The sequence below is a fragment of the Phacochoerus africanus genome, chromosome 11 (genome assembly GCF_016906955.1).
Source record: "Phacochoerus africanus isolate WHEZ1 chromosome 11, ROS_Pafr_v1, whole genome shotgun sequence".
NCBI classification, from domain to species: domain Eukaryota; kingdom Metazoa; phylum Chordata; class Mammalia; order Artiodactyla; family Suidae; genus Phacochoerus; species Phacochoerus africanus.
The window spans coordinates 119,644,801-119,667,203 of record NC_062554.1 but is presented as its reverse complement, the minus strand read 5'-3'; the positions used below and the strand labels follow the sequence as shown (position 1 = coordinate 119,667,203).

Sequence of the window (22,403 nt, the reverse complement as noted above, 5' to 3'; positions counted from 1 at the left end):
ATTACATAGAAGGGGGGTTGTGGATATGAGAGAGAAAACCACGATAAAATGTCAGCATTGAGGGAATCTGGGTGAAGGGTATCCTGGAACTCACTGTGCCATTTTTGGAAATTTTTCTCTGAAATTATTTTAAAATAAAGAGTTTAAAACACACACACACACAAACAGGAGTTCCCGTTGTGGGTCCGTGGTTAACGAATTGGACTAGGAACCATGAGGTTGCAGGTTCAATCCCTGTCCTTGCTCGGTGGGTTAAGGATCCGGTGTTGGCTGTGAGCTGTGGTGTAGGTCACAGATGCGGCTTGGGTCTCGCATTGCTGTGGCTGTGGTGTAGGCCAGCAGCTACAGCTCTGATTGGACCCCTAGCCAGGGAGCCTCCATATGCTGCGGGTGTGGCCCTAAAAAGACAAAAAAAAAAAAAAAAACCCAAACCTCACACACACACACACACACACACAGAAGGAATGAAGTCCCAGGAGCTGGGGCAGAACCGGAGATGCCCACAATTTATCTGCCTTAGAAGTTGTTCCGTCAGCTCCACCTCTTCACCATACAGATCCAAAGCCCCGCCTCCTGGGCCTGCACCCCTACCTTTAGGTCCTTTGTCCCTCCTGGTTTGGTAAACGGCCCTCCCTGTTTAACTTCTTTGTAGTCATATGTCTGTTGGTTGAATACAGAAACACAACGTGTTGGAAATTGCAGGAGTGGGAGAAATCACCCGAGTCTCTGCCCCTCCCTCCTTCTCCTCTCTCTGGGCTCACCTCGTTCCACGCCCTTCCTTGCCCCGGGGGCCTCAGCTCTGTCCCCTGAACCTCCACGCTCATGCTCATTCCCTCCTCTGGGCCTCTGTGCAAGCACTTCCTCTGCCCACAGTGTATTCCCAGCCCTGGAGCAGCCGGAGCCCCAGCCTTAAGCTCTCAGCTCAAAGACAGGGCTTTTCTGAGCCCCTCGCTAGAACAGCTGCCCCATCACAAGTTTTAATTCTCAGCATCGTAGGTACCACTTCTGATTTTTTCCTTATTTATGTATGCATCTGCTTCGTTTCTATGAGAGCAGAGAGCTTGTCTCTCTCTCTCTCTCAATCCGCCAGCACCTGGGACAAGTCTTGGCCACCAGGAACAGCAAATGACCCCTGACTCCAAGTCACCTCCCCATGGGTCTCAGGACTGGCTGCCGGCATAGCCTCAAAAAAGCTTCTTACTTTGATCGGCTCTGGTTTCAATTCCAGGCAAACTGCCTTGTAGTTCTTGCTCTGCAGAGAGAGAGGAGGTTGGGGTTCAGTCTGCCAGGCGGCAGGATTGGGGAGGAACCCCCTCCCCCAACCCTGCCTGTCCAACTGCACTCAAGCGCAGGCCCCCCCTTACCAACCCCCCAGCACCTGAGCTAAGACAGCTCAAGTGCTGTCATGGTCTACTTCTCTTACAAGCAACACCTGCCCGTTCAGCAGGATGCCCACTCCTTGCTGGCAGGGCTGGCAGGGAAGCCCTTTAAGGTAATGAAGCCAGCTAAGCATTATTTTAGGAGCACTGGCTTTGGCGGTAGACAGATTTGAATTCTAGTCTCCATGGGCCTTCTCCCTGGCTGTGTCAACTTAGGCAAGTTATTTCGTCTCTCTGAGCCTCTGTTTCTGCATCTGTACATTGTGGGTGAATTCACTTTATCTCATGAGGTTCTCATGCGCCTTAAACATGCAAGTCAGGTGTGAGCTTGGTCCAGGGTCATGGCTCCCAGAATGGCTGAGTCTTCGGGTGGGACATTTCAGTGCCCCTGGTCTCAGGGGGAGTCCTTCCCACCCTCCTTCCAGGCTGAGAGGCCCCTTCATGCTAAGAAGGAGAAACTGCTGTACAGCACAGGGAACTATGTTCAATCACTTGTGATGGAACACGATGGAAGGTAACATGAGAGTGTGTGTACAGATGTATGACTGGGTCATTTCCTGTACAGCAGAAATTGGCAGAATGTAAATCAACTATAATAAAAAATTTGCTTCAATAATAACCTTTGAAGATTCTGATCACAACAGGGGAACCCGTCAGACAAAAAATATCCACAACTTGGTTATAAGAGATTACCGAGTATTCTTGTAGTGCAGGGCTGGGTTTATTTACTGGTAATTATCAACCTCTAGGGGCACTGATAAACTTATAGAATTTTGCCTGGTGGAGATATAAACAATTTATATCCAGGAGATGAGATAACCCTAAATAGTCTACTTTATGGATTTGTTGGATATTAGCTAATTTTGTATTTTACTTAGCAATGTGTCAAATTCTATATCTCTATGTTTGTCTCTATTTCTACATATATACTTAAATAATTTCTAAACTGTAACATGGTACCGCTTCCTTTTTTTGTTTGTTTTGCTTTTTTTAGGGCTGCACCTGCGGCACATGGAAGTTCCGAGGCTAGGGGTCAAATTAGGTCTACAGCTGCTGGCCTACACCACAGCCACAGCAACAAAGGATCTGAGCCACATCTGTGCTACATTCGAGCTCACAGCAATGCTGGATCCCCGACCCACTGAGCAAGGCCAGGGATCGAACCCGAATCTTCATGGATACCGGTTAGGTTCATTACCACTGAGCCACAGTGGGAACTCTGGCTGCTTCCATTTTTCAATAGTGAATTAAATATCTACTCTGACCAATGTTAAAAAAAAGAGAGAGAGAGAGAGAAAGAAAGAAAAGCCAAGATTCGCAGGGGGCTCTCTGTACCCCACACCCCCACATCTCCATACACTGGGAGCGCAGAGGCCCCACGTGGCCCAGCAGTGTTTCTCTTTTACCAGATTTTTCTTCAGTTCTGCCCTCTTGGCCGACATGGTGGAGGCGGCCAGAGTGTTCAACTTCCCAGCCTCCGCACAACGGGCCCCCGTGACCAGGCCACTGTCCCGTGCAGGTTACTGGCCAAGGTGAGGGCAGGATGACTGCCTCTCTGGGTGCGGAACAGCTGAGGTCACAATGCCCAGGACCTACACACTGGCTCAGCGTGTCACTGCAGCTTTGAGCCTGGGAGTGGCTCAGCCCCTGAGAAGAGGACCTCAGGCCAGGTTCCCAAGCCACGAAGTCTCCCTCCTCCCAGCGGGAGAGGGGCTCTCCTGCAAGCTCACCCCCAAGGGCCATGGCCTGTGGGTCCAAGCACAAGGCACACTGCCCAAGGGGCAAACCCTGCCGGCTGCTCCCCTGGCAGGACCCACCCAGGGACCAGGAGGAGGTATCTGCCCTTGACAAAGAGTCTCCCCAGGATCCCACACGCACGTGCCCTCCCGACCCTCCCTGAAGTCTCTTGGGTTCAGGTGCACATGATGTGCAGACCCAGGGCTCTCTGTGTGGGTGGAAGGGTGCCGATCTCGGCAGGATGGCATCGGATGCCCTGGCCTGACCACACAGCAGGCCCTGTCCCCTCCCCCGCTACCCACTCCATTCTCGGCTCCTGGTTTGCCTATCATCCTAGTAGCGCCCTGGAGCAAGAAGCAACACGTGGACACTGCTGTTGGTGAGAAGGGCAGATGACAGGCAGGGAAGAATCCCGAGGCCACTCTCAGGGTGGCTGTGATATCTGCTTCAAGAGTCCAAGACGTGCAGCCTCCCCTGGGACCTAAAATCATTCAGCATCGAATTAGCAAGGCCCTATTCTCTTTCCTCTTATCCCTGGGCCTGCCTTCTTTCCTCTCATTTCAGCTACTAGTTGCTACGGAAAAGCCAACTTGGAAACTCCTGGAACAGACAGACGCTCACCCTCCCATGTCCTACACCTGTGCCTGCCTTTCCCAGAGGCCCTGAGCTCTGGAGCTTCCTCGGAGTCGCTTGAAACATTTCTGATGCGTTTCCTCAGGGAGGTTGTTTGCTTGTTTTGCTTTTTAAGGCCAAACTTGCGGCATATGGAAGATCCCAGGCTAGGGGTCTAATTGGAACTATAGCTGCCAGCCTATGCCAGAGCCACAGCAACTCAGATTCCGAGCTGCATCTGCAACATACACTGCAGCTCACAGCAACACTGGATCCTTAACCCATCGAGCGAGGCCAGGGATTGCACCCGCATCCTCATGGATCCTAGTCGGGTTCATTAACTGCTGCACCACAAAGGGAACTCCTCCTCGGGGGTTATTTTGCAGCTGCCATGCTAGCAACAGCCCTCAATCTCACCCCATTGCAACCAAAGAAGAATATCTGTCTCTGTTCCCTCCGGGAGAAGAAGGGAGGGAGGAGAAGGGAGCTTCCCAGGCCTCTTTCTCCATCCTAAGTGCTGAGTTGGAACGTTAGACTCCCTTAACCACGATGCTCAGTCTTCCTTCCCAGATCTGCCAGCCGCCTGGCCGGAGGGACCCTTCCCCACAGGTCTCCAAAGATCCCACTGGCTTGAGCAGGAAACTACAGTGAACATGCCTGCCTCCTCCTCAGCTTTTACCAGCCCTGTGAAAATGGGCACCGTCTCCTCCTTGGTTGAGGTCGGGCGCCTCCTGGACCTGCAGCCAAGTCTCCTTTGCTTGGCTGAGCAGGTGTTAAATGAGCCTCCTTCTGGCCAAGCATGTCACCTGAGCCCCCTGGCCTATAGATCAGGGAACTGGGTGTAACAGAAATCAAGGTCTCACTGTGAAACTGCCTTAGAAAGTAGTAAATTACACACACACACACACACACACACACACACACACACACACACAGACCCATCATCATTATCATCACCATCTGGACAGAAGTCGAACAGGCCAGGCTTGTGCTTTCATAGAGTACTTAAAATCCCTGTCCCCATATACCTCTTTGTTGTCATCAGGACTGTTCTGGAAGGGCTGGGAATATGTTTAATGAACCCAAATAAACTAGTCTGTTATTCTCTAAGATTTTGCAACTGCTTGAGGCCCTATGGAAGCAGCGCTGGGCTGTGACTATCCCTGTGGTATAACCTTGGTACATGCAGGCCATAGGCCATTCATTCTTACCTGGAGAAGGCCAGACACACCTTCCCTAACCCCCCCTTCATGGCAAGATCTCCATGCTCCCGGCCCTGGGCCAGACCAGGGCCAGGAACATGAAGCCCTTCCACATTCCAAAGGCGTTCGAAAGAGGAGACGTTCCCCCGGAGAGAAAGAAGCAGTCCCGTGGCTCTTTTCTCCAAGCTGATGGCATTTGGTTTGCCTTTTTTCTTTTTTCTTGTTAGGTTGCACTCTCGGCATATGGACGTTCCTGGGCCAGAGATCAAACCTGTGCCTCAGCAGTGACCTGAGCCACAGCAGAGACAACACTGGATCTTTAACCCACGGGCCCACATCAAGAATGCGGGGATTCCTTTTTTTTTTTTTACAAGGGTCCTAGGGTTTGGCTTTCATGAAGACAGTATAGTGGGGAGAGGAGGAGCAGGGGAAGAGGAGAGTCAAAGTGGCCTTGGGCCGCTGCATTTGGCCTTTTGTGAAGCCAGGGGTACAAAGCTCCAGGGTCTGGCCTGCGCTGAAGCCTGGGCTCAGCTAGGATACACGCCTGGCCCCAGAGAAGGGACAAGAAGGTCACCTGTGCTGAGGGGCCTATGTAGCTACAGGGGACCAGGGTTCTAAAGCCCTTTGATTCATACAGGGGCCCAGAATCCTGACGGCCCTGGTCTCTGATCAACCTAGCATGACACAGCTCACCACGCATGATCTAGGTGGTGCGTTCATCAAACACCAGCTGACACACTGCAAGGTTGGGGGCTGCCTTCCACCAGGGGTGTGGTCCCGTTCCCGACCCCAAGGGACCCATCACAGGACTTCTGTCTGATTGGTTTCCACATTGTCCCGGGGAAGTGATTTACAGACACCTCACCTCTGCGCTGCGCGGTGTGCAGATATCTTTTCTCACTGACACACTGGTGACTCTGCAATTTCTGATCATTTCTATAAATAGCCTATCAGACCTTGGCTAGAATCTTAATCCTATTATATGGCTTCTATGGAAAAATTACATCCAGTTTCTAGCCTGTGAACTTCTAGGACCTCTATCCCAGGAACAAAACGTAATATTCTCCACCATCAATGGTAAATCTCCAGCTACTTCAATACAGCTAATGAGAAGTGAAAAGTCAGGCTTTGTTTGAGGATCATAGGCTTGTTTCCCCTGTGTGCTCACTGTGACAGGGATGTATTTGCCAGGGCCTCCCAGTACTCAGGGGACCCTGGTACTGTGCCCATGGCCGACTGTTCAGAGCAGCCTGCTGGGCGAGAGAAAGCAATGTCCCCTGTCAGCGGTCCCCCTGCTCTTGCCAAATGTGGCTCCTGGGTCTCCTTACTTGGCTGGTGTCCCTTTACCCTTGGATGGAGTCCAAATAGAGGCTGGCAGTCATCCTGCTGCCTCTTTCGGGTTCCCTGCTCCAAAGCCCTACTCTTGCTACCACCGTTCCCAGACTCCGCTCCACCTCTGACACCCCCAGATCCTCTTCTATCACCAAAGGGATAAAGCTGGGGCAACAGCCTCTTTTTTGCTTTTTTCTATTTAGGGCCGCACCTGCAGCATGTGGAAGTTCCCAGGCTAGGGGTCAAATGGGAGCGGCAGCTGCCAGACTACACCACAGCTGCAGCAACGCCAGATCTGCGCCTCATCTGCAGCCTGCAGCAATGCCAGATCCTTAACCCACTGAGCCAGGCCAGGGATCAAACCTGCATTCTCATGGGTACTAGTCGGGATCTTAACCCACTGAGCCACAATGGGAACTCTAATGGCCTCTTTGGATCACGCTTGTTGAGGTCTCTGACTGCCTGGCATCTGAGGAGGATCAGTCCTGGGAGAAGCCTGCATCCCTCCCTCTCTCATTTCTTTGGCTACAACGAACCACAAGGCCACGGCTAACCTGAAAGGAGCCTGGGATGTGTGGCCAAGTTTCTCCCAAGAAGAAGAAATCAATTGAAGGAGCCCGTAACCAGTCTCTGTGACACTTTCCTAGTGCGTCTCATCTTTCCCACTTCTCTTTAACAAGTTCTCGCGTGAGAAAACCTGGTTTAGGGTTGTTTTGGGTGCAATCGTAGCTGACCAGGTCTGCAAGGGAAGATTCTACCAGGTTCTCGAGCTGAGATGACATCTCCCAGCATACGCGCAACTGGCCGAGTTCCGGTCAGGGATTTCCTCTTTGTACCGAATGGCCAGTGGGCTGGATGTTGAGACAGAGCTGGTGAAAATGATCCTGCTTGTCCAAGGCTCTGCAGTCCAAGAGTTCCAGTCCCAGTCTATCCCAGTCCCATTCTGCAGATGCCCCAGCACACCTCCCTCCCTGCCTGCAGGCATCAGAAGAGGGGTCTGGAGCTTCTCTGGAAGTTCTAAGCTCTCTGAGTAGCACTGGGGTCTGACCAAGATGCCCGATCTTTGCCCACCCCTTCCCTGGGGGTCGGGGTGGGTCCTGCTGCTGTCCTCTCGTCTGATCATCCCTAACCTGGTTTGGATGAACATTGTGTTTAGCCCCTGAACATGAACCTTGCCTAGGAATGCCTACTGCTCAGCCCCCCCCCCCCCACCAGACATGGACACCAACCCAGCATGGACCAGAACCTGGACACACTGGCCACTGGTTGGCTTCCTGTAAGGTCCGCCTGCCTGGTGCCTTTTCCACATCTGACTCACTTCCTTCTCTTGGCCATTCCACCCCTGGGATCATTAGCATCTCAGAGCTGAGTCCACATGAAGCATGGCCCAGAAGGTGTGACTCTTCTTCCCTCAGTAGGAGTTCCAGGCCTCAAGCAGGGGAAGGCATCTCTTCTTGGAGCTCTGGGTGGTGATTAAGCCAGCCCGGGGTCACGTGGAGAGGTCAGCGGGCTGGAGAAGGCTGCTTACAGCCGTCTCCAAACAGGGGAGCCAGGCACAGATTCTGAGAGCCGCGGTGGAGGCAGTCACGGTGGGAAGGGCTCCTGCCAAGGGCAACCAGACTAGACCAGCCTGGGAGGCTCTTGCTGGTGGCTGAGTTGTGAGGGGAGGAAGACTTGGGGCATGCAAAGCCTGAGAATTTAGCAGTTTCTAGAGGTCTGCTTCTTCCTTCCTGTTACAGGTCTGAGTTCTGAACAGGGCTGGGCTGTCTTCCCTTGTTGGCAAAAAGCCTTCTGTAGGATACACATAAACAGGCTGCTTGTTTTCTGGATCTTGAATTCAATGGAGCCCAGGTTCCTTTGCAGTTCATGCCAAGATACTTGGCTGTTCTGGTTTAGTTTATCTTTAACAAACCTAGGACCCCCATTCATCCAGATCCATCCACTTGGACAGGCAGCACACATCCATGGCTTTTGTTTAGCTCCCAGGCTCACGGTGGGGAAGTTCTGCAGAGGCCTCCTGTCTGCTGGTGTGGGTAGAGCAAAGCATGGGTTCTGAATGGCAGGTTCTCTGATGTAGGGCTGAACGCTGTGCTGGAAGCTGGGAGTCCAGCCTTTTTCTCCAGCCCTCCCAACATTTAAACCAGCTAATGTGGTTCCTTTTTTCCAACTAAGAAGCTGACTGATGGACGGAGATTCCCACTAGTTGCAGCTAATTGTATATCTTGGGAAACTTTGGAAATTGTCAGTCTTTGTGCAGCAGTAAGTCGTGGCTGATGTTTCATGAGCACATGTCCTAGGGAACTGTTGGGACGTCTCTTTGGAGACACCTCATGGATTCTTGGGTTGGTCATTTTAAATAGTAGCCGTGGGAGTTCCCGTTGTAGCTGAGCAGGTTACAAACCCGACTGGTATCCATGAGGATGTGAGTTCAAACCCTGGCCCTAGTCAGCAGCTTAAGGATCTGGCGTTGCTGTGAGGTGTGGTGTAGGTTGCAGATGTGGCTTGGATCTGGCGTTGCTGTGGCTGTGGTGTAGGCTGGCTGCTACAGCTCTGATATGACCCGTAGCCTGGGAACCTCCATATGCTGCAGGTGCGGCCCTAAAAAGACACACACACACAAAAGTGGCTGTGATAAATGGGGCTCTCATACCTTACTTACTCATGACTGGGTTTTTTGTTACCATATATTGTGCAGATACTATTTTTGGCATCAAGACACCGCAGATGATGGGCTTTTCCTCACAAGAGGTCAATGGCTCATCACCCTGTATGGACATTCTGTGGGGAGCACATTCTCCAGCAGGCTCAGGAGATGGAACCCACAAGCCCATGGGTCCCACCCTGGCCCCCCCTTCTTCCTCGGGGCCACCAGCCGCCCCCTTGCTCGTCCTTCTCCTCTTCTCCATGAGGCTCTGGGGTGTCCCTTGTTCACATGACAGACAAACACTTTGAGAAGAATGTTCTGGGCCCTAGAATCTCACTCGAAGTTGAGGAGGGACATAAATGACACTGCTCCTTTGGGTGGAAAAACTCAAAGGAAAATACTCACTGGGAAAGACAGCTTGGATGGAACTGAACACTGAAACAGGTGTCAACAGACAAATGTAATCCCCACCTTATCAGCAAGCAAAGGATGTTACAGCCATCAAGCCATCACATTACAGCTGCCCTAAGGGTGAGTCCAGAGGGAGCTCAGGACAGAGGTGGGAAGCCTGCCATCAAGCCATCAACCACTGCTGCCACCTCCAATGGGGCACCCTGTGGAGACACAGGATGGGCAAACCCAGGATACCGGTCCCAGGTAGCTGAGATGCATATCAAAGGAAGGATTTCAGTGAGCCTGGACTCTAGCATCTTCCCATACAGAGAAAAGTGCTAAACTCATTAACCTGAGAACTATAGATCAGTGGAACAGGATAGAAAGCCCAGAATTGAACCCACACAGCTATAGTCATCTAATCTATGACAAGGGAGGCAAGAATATACAATGGAGAAAAGACAGCCTGTTCAATAAGTGGTGCTGGGAAAACTGGACAGCCACATGGAAAAGAATGAAATTAGAACACTCCCTAACACCATACACAAAAATAAACTCCAAATGGATTAAAGACCTAGATATAAGACCAGACACTATAAAACTCTTAGAGGAAAACATAGGCCAAACACTCTCTGACATAAACGACAGCAACCTCTTCTCAGATCCACCTCTTAGAGTAATGACAGTAAAAACAAAAATAAGCAAATGGGACCTACTCAAACTTAAAAGTTTCTGCACAGCAGAGGAAACCCTAAACAAAACGAAAAGACAACCCACAGAATGGGAGAAAATCTTTGCAAATGAATCAACTGACAAGGGATTAATCTCTAAAATCTATAAACACCTCCTACAGCTCAATATTAAAAAAAAAAATAACCCCATCAAAAAATGGGCAGAAGATCTAAACAGACAGTTCTCCAAAGATGACTTACAGATGGCCAAAAAACACATGAAAAGATGTTCAATATCACTCATTATTAGAGAAATGCCAATCAAAACCACTATGAGGTACCACCTTATACCAGCCAGAATGGCCATCATCAAAACATCTACAAACAATAAGTGCTGGAGAGGGTGTGGAGAAAAAGGAACCCTAGTACACTGTTGGTGGGATTGTCAATTGGTGCAACCACTGTGGAAAGCAGTATGGAGATTCCTCAGAAAACTAAACATAGAACTACCCTTTGATTCAGCAATCCCACTCCTGGGGCATCTACCTAGAGAAAACCACGACTCGCAAAGACACATGTACTCCGATTTTCACTGCAGCACTCTTTTCAATAGCAAGACATGGAAACAACCTAAATGTCCATTGACAGAGGAGTGGATCAAGAAGAAGTGGTACATATACACAATGGAATATTACTCAGCCATTAAAAGTAACAAAATAATGGCAATTGTAGCAACATGGAGGGACCTAGAAATTATCATGCTAAGTGAGGTCAGTCAGACAATGAGTCACCAACATCAAATTCTGTCACCGACATGTGGAACCTAAAAAAAGGACAGAATGAACTTCTTTGCAGAACAGATACTGAAGCACAGAATTTGCAAAACTTATGGTTTCCAAATGAGATGGGTTGTGGGGTGGGGGGATGCACTGAGGGTTTGGGGTGGAAATGCCTTAAAATTTGTTTGTGATGATTGTTGTATACTTATAAATGTAATAAAATTCATTAAGTAATAAAAAATAAAAACAAATGATTAAATATATTATCATTCAAAAAAATGGTTTTCTTTAATTAACACTAATTTGGTCTTTGTGGCAAAAACTGCTATATATCCTGGCTTCTCCTTTACCTCTTCCAAGCTGAGAGGCTGTGTCCTGGGCTTAAGTCCTCAGTTTTGTCCCCCAAATAAACCATAATTTTCAGCTTTTAGTTTGTGCACTGTTTTGTTTTTATTTTCAGTCAACACAGGACACGGTCCTTTGCCAAGCCCTCTAAACAAAACCATTCATTTATTTCTATCTAATTCTTGATTTAAACAAAGTAACCCCCTCTGGTGCCCCTACCCTTCGGAAAACGATGACAGTAACAATCCAGGCAGTGAGTGTGAATCTCAGGGCCTGCCTGGGTCTCAGTCCTACCGTCACTGGCAGGTTACCCTTATCCAGGCTCAGGGCCAGGCTGGGTCTTAGCAAGCAGCTCTGGGTCACTATTCAGGGGACTCCACCTCGAGTCCCTGTTTGTGCCACACACGTTCCCTGAGCCCTGACTACGTGCCAAGCACTCTGCAGTGCAGTGGTTAACGAATCCGACTAGGAACCATGAGGTTGCGGGTTCGGTCCCTGCCCTTGCTCAGTGGGTTAAGGATCCGGCGTTGCCATGAGCTGTGGTGTAGGTTGCAGACGTGGCTCGGATCGCGGGAGCGGCCCAAGAAATGGAAAAAAAGAAAAAAGAAAAAAAAAGACATGGCCCTGGCCCCTAGGAACTCATCATGGATGGAGCCGACAGGGGCTTCCATAGAGTCAAGCTTAAAATACAGTAAGTGGGCCCAGGGTGCTGAAGGAGCCCAGAGGTGGGGCATGGCCCAGTCCGTGGAGCTGGTTCCCTGCCATGTTCTTTGGACCTCATTCCTGGCCCTGGGAGCTTCCTAGTACCCTTTACGTTAGACCGTTTCTTCTCCAAACCAAGCACGGGGGGGCAGGGAAGGTCATACTACCTGCCACGTGCCAGACCTCCCCCTCACCAGTGCCTAGCCGGATCTCTGAAGATGACACGCTCCCTCCACTCCTCCGTGGGACCACCCGCCTCTACTCTGGGCCTGAATGGGAGGGTTCACCTGAAGCAGGTGACAGGCCTCACCTATGTCAGCCTCTCCCCCTTGACACTGGAATATCACATGGGTCTTCCTTTCAGCAGAGAGAGGCTAGCCTGTCCCAGCAGGTGTGCTGCAGACCAAGGCAGCCTTCTCTGCCTGCTCTAGCTGGTGCGCGTTCACCTTTACCTGGCCTTGTCACCACCCACGGCCCATAGAGCTGGACTTGCATTTCACCTTCCTCTCACAATGTGGAGTAAGGAGATGTCCTCTGAGCCGAGTGTCAGGCTGACACTTCAGCATGTTGTGGTGGCTGCAGGCAACACACGCCTGGCCTCAGGGGTCCTGCGGGTTCCTGCCTCGGGAAATAGTGGGGTACGCATTGATGAAACAACCCTCTGGTTGGGGGCAGGGATCTCCCTCAGCTCTCGGGACTCAGAGAATTGGAAAAACGGAAGCCCCGAGGTCCACACGAAGGAGACTTGGCAGTGCCAGCCTGGGGTCAATGGGATTCCTCTTGCTGACCCCAGTCAGTTACCTGACCTGGCCTCCACCCTGCTGCTTCCTGCCACCCCCACCCCCCACCACCCCGCATTCCATGGGCCTTCTATTCTGCCTTCCACTCAGTTACTAGTGTAAGTCAGTGTCCTCCAGAGAAACAGCATCAATAGCATATCTATCTATCATCTATCGATCGATCGATCACCTATCAAGAGATTGGTTTTGAGGACTGGCTCACGTGATGACAGAGGCTGAGACGTCCCACCATCTGCCCTCTGCAGCTGCAGACCCAGGAGAGCCAATGGTGGCAGTTTCCATCCAAGTAGAGAAGCCTGAAGTCCCAGCTCTAAAACAGGCAGAGAAAGAATTATTTCCTGCCTTTTATCCTACCCAGGCCTCCAATAGAAAGGATGGGCCCCACCCACCCATAGGGAGGGCGGTTTGGCCTGACTGGTGGACCTATTCAAATGTTAACCTCATCCCCAGCAGCCTCGAAGACACACCCAGAATAATGTTTAAACATATACAGTAGGTCATTGAATGTAGGGGTCCATTTACATGTGTGTTTTAGGTTTGTTTTTTTTTTTTCCTTTCTTGTGTTGCCTTGCCTGCAGCCAGGGTCCAACTCCAGCCACAGCAGTGACAATGCTGAGTCCCCAACCACTACACCACCAGGGACCTCCTTGGATCTTTTTCAGTAGTAAATGCTACAGTACTATACGATCATATAGCTGGGCCATATGGCCAGCATGCTTTTTGTTTTTTAATTTTATTTTATTTTTCTGCCTTTTTTCTTTTGAGGGCCACACGCACAGCATAGGGAGGTTCCCAGGCTAGGGGTCTAATTAAAGCTGTAGCCACTGGCCTACACCACAGCCACAGCAATGCTGGATCCAAGCTGCGTCTGCAACCTACACCACAGCTCACAGCAACGCCAGATCCTTAACCCACTGAGCAAGGCCAGGGATCGAACCCACAACCTCATGGTTCCTAGTCAGGTTCGTTCACCACTGAGCCACGACGGGAACTCCGAGCCAGCACATTTGACCTCCTCCCCAGGCCACCTCAGCTGCAGGGCGAGGACCCACCACCATCCTCCCCTGGGGGGAGGTGTGAAAAATTTAGGCATCACTCGTGTCCGCATTTGCCACTTGACCTTTGTGGAACTGGGGCTAAAGGAGAGAAAGAGGCAGCCTGCACACCTGCCCGCCTGCCTGCCCGTAGGAGGATATCGCGCACAAGGCAGATGGGGGACTCCATCCCTTTCTCCCTCTTTTTTAAAGTTTTATTGAAAGTCTAGTTGATTTACAAGGTGGCGAGCATTTCTGCTGTACAACAAAGTGATTCAGTCACATAGATACACATATCCATCAGCTCTCAGACTCTGATTCAGTAGCCCTGACGTGAGGCTCGGAATAGCAGCCTTGGGAAACACAGCCTTTATTGGTAGGGAGCCTGGGCTGTAACCTCCTAAGACTGGGCTTCAAATCCCAGGTCCTCTCCATCCTGGTTGACCTTGGGCATGTTTCTTAACCTCTCTGAACGTGTTTCGTCAATGCAGAAAATGAGATAAGCTTCCTACCTCATAGGGGTTTTGAATGTTCTGTTTCAGAGTTAAATACGGTGAAATGGGTAGGGGTGGGTGCCTGCCTCCTGTGAACCGTAGCTGCTCCAAAGGCCCCTCGTTCCCAGGGACAATGCCTGCCTGTCCTTACTCAGGGCAGCAGTACCAGGGATTCCTCTTTTTAACGTATAGCCCCCCCCACCCCCGCCCCAGGGCTGGGACTGTGCTGGGTGGGGGCAGGGGTCAGGAAGATTTAGCTGACATAGGTATACCCAGGCACATGTGGTGTGCACCCAGCTAACTTTCTCCTCCTGGGATCCCCCACTTCACAACTAAAATGAAATAAATATCGAAAGGAAATCAATAATGAATCTATGCAGGAATTCCCATTGTGGCCCAGTGGTGAACGAACCGGACTAGTGTCCATGAGGATGTGGGTTCGATCCCTGACCTTGCTCAGTGGTTAAGGACCTGGTATTGCCATGAGCTGTGGTTCACAGATGTAGTTCTGGCATTGCTGTGGCTGTGGTATAGGCTGGCATCTACAGCTCCGATTCGACCTAGCCTAGGAAATTCCATATGCCATAGGTACAGCCCTAAAAAGACAAAAGACAAAAAAAAAAAAGAGTCTATTCAGTTATTCAAACTACTAAGAGAAGGAAGTAATTGTTGAAGAAAATTACATGAGAACAGATCAAAAATTTCACACAAAAAAGGAGTTCCCTTGTGGTACAGTGGGTTAAGGACCAGATGTTATCAGTGCAGCAGCTCTAGTGGCTGCTGTGGCACGGGTGTGCTCCCTGGCCTAGGAATTTTCACATGCTTCAAGTGCAGCCAAAAAAAAAAAAGTTCACATGTACACATATATCATTATATGAATTTAAAATAATTTAGTAATTTGAGAGATAATATGATCAAAATTGGAGATAATATACATAATAGGTTAATGAAAAGGAAGACAGCCAATTTAGGTGAATCATATTAATTCAGGAAACATTTACTTTTTTCCAATTTTTTTTTGCCTTTTTTTTTTGCAATTTCTTGGGCTGCTCCTGTGGCATATGGAGGTTCCCAGGTTAGGGGTCTAATCAGAGCCATAGCCACCGGCCTATGCCAGAGCCACAGAATTGTGGGATCCAAGCCACATCAGCAACCTACACCACAGCTCACAGCAACGCCAGATCCTTAACCCACTGAGCAAGGCCAGGGATCAAACCAGCAACCTCATGTTTCCTAGTCAGATTTGTTAACCACTGAGCCACGACGGGAACTCCCTTTTTTCCAATTTTTTATGGCAGTAAGATACACAAAAGATTTACCATCTCAACTGTTTTTAAAGGTACAATTCTGTGGTGTTAAGTACATTCGTAATGTTATGCAGCCATCATCACCATCCACCCCCAGAAATCTTTTTCATAAAATGAAAACTCTGTTGGGGGTTTTTTTGGTTTTTGCTTTTTTTAGGGCCACACACGTGGAATATGCAGGTTCCCAGGCTAGGGGTCAAATTGGAGCCAGAGCCACAGCAATGCCACATCTGAGCTGAGTCACAGCCACAGCAACATGGCAACTGAGCCTTGTCTGCAAACTACACCACAGCTCACGGCAACGCCAGATCATTAACCCCACTGAGCAAGGCCAGGGATTGAACCCGAGTCCTCAGGGATGCTAGTCAGATTCATTTCTGCTGAGCCATGATGGGAACTTTTTTTTTTGTTGTTGTCTTTTTGCCTTTTATTGAGCCACTCCCACGGCACATGGAGGTTCCCAGGCTAGGGGTCGAATCGGAGCTGTAGCCACCGGCCTACACCACAGCCACAGCAACGCAGGATCCAAGCCGCGTCTGCAACCCACACCACAGCTCACAGCAACACTGGATCCTTAACCCACTGAGAAAGGCCAGGGAACGATACCGCAACCTCATGGTTCCTAGATGGATTTGTTAACCCCTGTGCCACGACAGGAACTCCTGATGGGAATTTCTAAAATAACTTTTTCAAAAATAAAATAAAGGCAACATTAGGGGTGAGGGTTGCCAGGTGCATGATCAGCTCGTGGACTTTCTTCTGATTGGTTGGTGGAGAAGTAACAGGGTGATGTTTCAGGAATCTTCATCATCATTCTCTAGTTTCAGCTAGTCTGAGGTTCACGTGCTTGTGGTCAGCGTGTACCTGGGTGTGAGGGGTCTTGGCTTCTGCAGAACAACACGAAGCTGTGCATCAGATTGTTCTCCGAATCCCTTCAGGAGGAACTAGCTTCCTGTGACTCTGTTTTAGGATTGAACTATTGTGTAAGCTTTTCTTTGTTTCTATATTCCTTCGCATCTCTAAGTAGTAATTGCTTGAGTCCACTCTTTGGGCTCAAGGGACCACCTAGGAGACGAAAGATTTCTTTTTTTTTTTTTCTTTTTAAACAAAAAAAGAAACGGGGAACTCGGAGGAGATTTGTATCCAGAGGGGCTCTGCAGGGTCCTGCTTGGTTTCACTTTACACAGCAGTCCATTCCCTCCAGCCCCCAACTCCTGGCAACCACTATTCTATTGCGTGACTTTGACTCAGTACCTAATCTAAGTGGAATCATGCACTATTTGTCCTTTTGTGACAGGCTTTTTTCCTCTCAGCATAACGTCCTGTCCTCAAACTGTAGCATGAGTCAAAATTTCCTCCTTTTAAAGCTGAATTGTATGTTTCTACCACATTTTGTTTATTCATCCTCGTGATTCTGCATTTTATCTATTGTTTTTATCTATCGTGAAAATCGTATCAACATGGGTGTGGAAATATTTGAGTCCCTGCTATTGTTGTTGTACTGTTTTGTTTTGTTTTTTGTTTTGTTTTTTGCTTTTGAGGGCCACATCTGTGGCATATGGAGATGCCCAGGCTAGAGGCCCAATCGGAGCTGTAGCCACCAGCCAGAGCCACAGCAACTCGGGATTCAAGCCACATCTGCAACCTACACCACAGCCCACATTAGCACTGGATCCTTAACCTGCTGAGTGAGGCCAGGGATCGCACCTGCATCCTCATGGATGATGTTTATCGTGTTTGTTAACTGCTGAGCCACGACGGGAACTCCTGAGTCCCTGTTTTCAGTTCTCTGTGGAATATACCCAGATGTGGAATTTCTGGATCATCATTTCTACCTTTAAGTTTTTGAGGCCCCTCCATACCATTTTCCACAGAGGCCGCACCATTTACTTGCCCCCTAATAGGGCACAGGTGTTCCTTTGTCGCCACATCCTCACCGATACTTGCTATTTTCTGTTGTTTTGACAGTAGCCATTCTAATGAGTGTGAGGTGGTTGTCTCACTGCAGCTTTGTTTTGCATTTCCCTAATGATTCGTGATATTGTGCCTCTTTTCATGTACTTATCGGCCAACACATTTATTTGCCTTTAAAGACATAAAGGAGAAATTTTTAAGATCAGTTATTAAAACAGCTCTTAAATGAAAAGTACAAGCAGCAGTGGTTTAGAATCCAAAGGTTCACCTGCCCGTTCAGGCACCAGTGTTTCTTATGATGGAGGCAGCAAGGTGGGCTGCTTAGTTCTACGTGATGGCCCCTAGGGGGCGCCCAAGAGCAAAGGCCCCTTGGATCCCTAGAAGGCTCCTGTGACCTGCCTGCGGAGCCCCCACTGCCTTCCCCAGCTGTGTGGGGATTTAGAGAGGCTACCTGTAGCAGAACTTTCTATTCAAACAACAACAGCCCCACAGGGTTCAATTGTTTTCAACAGGTTGTGTCCACATCCATAAAATTATCAACAGTAAACGATCCATTCATTTTTTTCATTCAACAGATACGTGGCAACTGCCTCTGTTCGCTGGGCAGTGAGATCCACATTTGCAATAGATGGTGGTCAAGACGGGTTTGGGTTAAAAGCAGAATAAATGGTTCATAACAGCGGGCACGAATAAAGGGAGAGGAGTTCCCTGGTGGCCTAGTGGCTAAGGAGTCAGCATTATCACCGCTGCGGCTCAGGTTGTCTCTGGCCCAGGAATTTTCACACACCATGGGCACAGCCAAAAAAAAAAAGAAGAAGAAAGGGAAAAAACTTCTCACCCAGAAGCCCTGTTTTTCAGGGTGGGACATGTGGCCAGGGATGCAGAGAACAAACTTCCCTTCTTTTAAGGAAAAAGGAAACAACATTAATTGGGCATCTGCTATGGGTCTGGCTGCTAAGTGCTTGGTATATATGACAGGATAACATTTTAACTATTCATTTGTGCTTATCTGTGAGTGTCCTGGACAGGAAAAGGACCTCAGAGAGGAACAGCGGTGCGAGGACGGGGGATGTCCTCAGTCCCTGAGGGGCTCAGCCGTGGCGCGGTTAGCAGACCTGCAAGAACCCAGGTCAATGGAGGGCACAAGGTGAGAGCCAGGCTCTTTGTGCTTCCCCTACTCTGTGTGTGTGCGTGCGCGTGCGTGTGTGTTGGGCTGCACACTGCAGGCCTGCGAGGGCTGTACTCACCCAGCTTTGAGACCGAAGAAAGAGCCTGGAGTCAGCCACAGAGACATCAGTGTTTCTCGGATGGGGGAGCGGACCTGTCTGAAGCACGGTCCTGGAGTGGCAGCCCGCAGCGCGCGGTGGAGGGACGGCTGGCCGCACAGGACACGCTGGCGGCAGTTTTGCTGGGGCGGGGTGGGGGTGGGAGGGGGAGGCGGCCATTTATAGGGGGAGCGACCGCACGTGGGCTCATTAGTTGCCAGGGAAACAGCAGAGGCGCTCGCGCCTCACCTGCCCCTTTGATAAGAATGGTCACTCGCTGGGGCCTGGGGCGAGTCCGCAGGAAGGTCATCAGGGAAATAGGTTATAGGTGAGGAAGGCATGGGCCGGCTGAGGATGTAGGGAGAACAACTGAACAGGTGTGTGTGTGTGTGTGTGTGTGTGAGAGAGAGAGAGAGAGAGCAGCCCTGAAAATAGATAAGGCTGAGTTTCTTCCTTACCTGGTAGGGGGTGAGCTCAGAGTGAAAATTAAGTTGATGTACACGCTGCCAAGGTAGTGGAATAACTGGAACGCTCATGCATGGCTGGTGGGAGTGGAAAACAATATAGACCCCACCTCCACCCCGAAGAGAGCAGTTTCTTTTTTGGGGGGGTTAGTTCTTTTGGGGGAGTGGTTTTTTTTTTTTTTTTTTTGGTCCTTTAGGGCCACACCCGCAGCAGCATATGGAGGCTCCCAGGCTTGAGGTCGAATTGGAGCTGTAGCCGCTGGCCTACACCACAGCCACAGCAACGCCAGATCCAAGCCACGCCTGCGATCTACACTACAGCTCACGGCAAAGCCAGATCCTTAACCCACTGAGCGAGGCCAGGGATCGAACCCGCAACCTCATGGTTCCTAGTTGGATTCGAGAGAGCAAGCAGTTACCATATGACCTGGCAATCCCACCCCAAAGAAACAGAAACATATGTCCACACAGAGGCTTGTTCATGATTTTTTTTCCCCTTTGGATTTTTATGGCCACACCCACAGCGTATGGAGGTTCCCAGGCTCAGCCACAGCCACACAGGATCAGAGCCACTTTTGAGACCTACATCACAGCTCACCGCAATGCCGGATCCTTGGCCCACTGAGCAAGGCCAGGGATCAAACCCTCATCCTCATGGACGCTAGTAGAATTCATTTCTGCTGCGCCACAGCAGGAACTCCCTTGTTCATGAATGTTCCCAGCAGCTTCATTCATAACAGCCTCAAACAAAACCACCGCCAAATTCGGCAGCAGGAGAAGGAATAAACCAGTTGTCGTATTTCTCTACATTGGAGTACCCCTCAAAGATAAATAAAAAATAAAAAACAAGATACATATGACAAGATGGGTGAATCTTACATTTTACTGAGCGAAATTCCTTTCAAACAAAATGCTAGAAAATGAATCCACAGGGATAGAAAGCAGAGCAGTGGTTGCCTGAAGCTGGGTGGGGGAAGGATGGCTGCAAAGGGCTGGAGGGAACATTTGGGGGTGTAGGAAATTGTGGTGGTGGTTCCCCATGCACATGCAGTCTGTGACCCCGATTAGACCCTCTACTTAACATAGGTGCATTTTATTGCACGGACATCTTCCAAACTTGAGTTGATTTAGAGGTAGAGAGGTAATATTTTTTTTGTGTGCATTGGAATTTGTGTATCAAACCCACTGCAAAGATTAATTCGTCTAACCCTCATCATACCATTGGAAAATAGCAATTTCATAACCCCCCTCTTGCAGATTATTTAGAAAACTGTTTAGAAACACCACCCCCGGTCTTCGCTCTGTGTTTCTCCTTTATTCTCACACCACACCTCTCCACACCCACCCCTTCCGACACCAGACATGTGGGGATTTCCCCCACAAGGAGCAATTTTTCGTGGCACCAGCTGGGTGTCCTACGATTTAACTCAGTTCCAACCTTCCATGGAGACAGACAGTGTCAGATCGACCCGCCAAGGGCTCAGCCCTACAAGGCTCTCCACCCTCCCCGCCCCCCCCTCAGACATCCCACCCTTTGCTACTTATGTTTCTGACCCACCAGCTATAAATCAGAGGCTCCCGCCACCCCCTCCTCAGGTTCAATTTGCTAGAGCAGATCTCGGAGCTCAGAGAAACATCTTCCTTAGTAGATTTCCAGTTTATTACAGAAGGATTAGAACTCAGGAAGCGCCTGATGGAAGAAAGGCACAGGGCGAGATATGAGGAAAAGGCTTAGCTTCCCTGTCAGTCTCCCCAAATCTCCACGTGTCACCAACCCGGAAGCTCTCTGAACCCCGTACTTAATGGGATTTTTGTGGAGGCTTCATTACGTAGGTGGGAGCGATCATGAATTCGGAGGGATGGGAGCTGAAGCGTCGAAGCTGCTCATCATGACTTGGTCTTTTTAGAGACCAGTCCCCTTGCAGGAGCTCAGCAAAAGTCACTTCATTAGAAAAAAAGACAGTGCTGTTGCTCAGGGAATTACAAGGATTTTAGGAGCTTTGTGCCAGGCACTGGGGGTAGAGACTGAAATTTACTTTTTCAGTTATGTCATGGGAGTCAAGGCTTTGAGAAAACCCACTTGGATGCGCTTGGTCGGGCATTGCAGCCACAAGGCACATCTCTAACGAAGGTCCTGCATGGCTGTTAGCAACTCACTGTGCAGAACACCAGGGGTGCTGAGAGCACGTCCCAGTCATTCAGCAAGTGTGGGAAATGCAGCTTCCACTCCGGGGACACAGGTCTAGTTGGTCTGGGAGAAAATAGACTGTGGGAAAGTTGGAGCTGTGGACCATATCTCTGGGTGCGTTGTGTCCAGGTGGAAAAGCAGTCCTGATCTGGGGGCTGGGAAGCGATGCTGCACGGGGTTTCCACACTCTTTTGCCTTTTGCTTGCACTGGTTCATGCAAACTGTGTTTGTTCCTAGGTCTCTTAGGAAGCCCGCTGCTTCCTTCTCTCTGTTGCTTTTATCCAGCCTGCATTTCCTCACACAGCTAGGGTGACACTGGTGTCCTGGGAGCAGGGCTGTCCTCCCTCTCCTCATCACCTGCCCTCCGTGTCCAGGGAAAGGCTCCTCCCTCACTCATGTACTCAAGATCTCTATGTGCCAGACAGAGTCTCAGGTCGGAGTGGGACTCCACAGAGAAGCACAGTAGCAAATCCCTTTAATACCAACCAGAACGCCTCCTCTTTCTTCACTGAGAACGTGTGCTATGCTTGTTATGGGGTGAGTGCTCTGTGACCAAGGCACCGTTCCAGCTCTCAGGGAGTTCGCAGGAGTTCCCGCTGTGGTGCGGTGGCTTAAGGAGCCAGTGTTGCTGCAACTGTGGTAGAGGTTGCAGCCGAGGCTCGGATGCAGTCCCTGGCCCGGGAAGTTTTGTATGCCCTGGGTGTGTCTAAAAAAGGGAAAAAACAAAAGAAAAGAAAAGAAAAAGAAAAACAGGGGAAAGACGTTGCTCGTAGACTAACAGGAGAGAGGAGAAATGCACATGGACCTTCAAGCCAAAGTGCCAGGAGCCGGAGCAGCCTTCAGCCACAGTCTCTGTGCACCTGCCACTGGTCCTATCCACTCCGGGAGGGAGGCCTGGAGGGGCCCTTACCTCCAGAGACGGAGGATCCCTGGGTGAATGGCCAGGTGAGAGGGTCCTGGCAGGGGTGGCGTTTTCCTGGCTAGAATCGTCAGGTTCTCGTCTGTCCCCAGAGGGTGGCCCTGAGAGGCCCTGGCACACACGGGTTCTGCCACTGGGACGGAGTCATCTGAGGCCATCACTGCACAAGAAAACATTGTGCAGGACGTTATTGTCCAAGCAGGAGCGATCTGTTCTTCTTTC

The 22,403-nt window shown here is 50.0% G+C and overlaps 1 protein-coding gene across 1 annotated transcript in view; it reads right to left on the bottom strand.

Annotated features, from left to right (window-relative positions):
• The window catches only part of TEX35 (testis expressed 35), a 30,638-nt gene extending 8,299 nt beyond the window's left edge, over positions 1-22,339 (bottom strand). Inside the window, exons 1-7 of the mRNA XM_047754403.1 lie at positions 22,173-22,339; positions 21,232-21,325; positions 19,069-19,133; positions 18,860-18,894; positions 18,593-18,753; positions 1,202-1,252; positions 592-660 (exon numbers count right to left, since the gene is read on the bottom strand). Coding sequence (XP_047610359.1) covers positions 592-660; positions 1,202-1,252; positions 18,593-18,753; positions 18,860-18,894; positions 19,069-19,133; positions 21,232-21,325; positions 22,173-22,339 — 642 coding nt within the window. The remainder of the gene's footprint in view (positions 1-591; positions 661-1,201; positions 1,253-18,592; positions 18,754-18,859; positions 18,895-19,068; positions 19,134-21,231; positions 21,326-22,172) is intronic.
• Between the last annotated feature and the right edge of the window lie 64 nt (positions 22,340-22,403).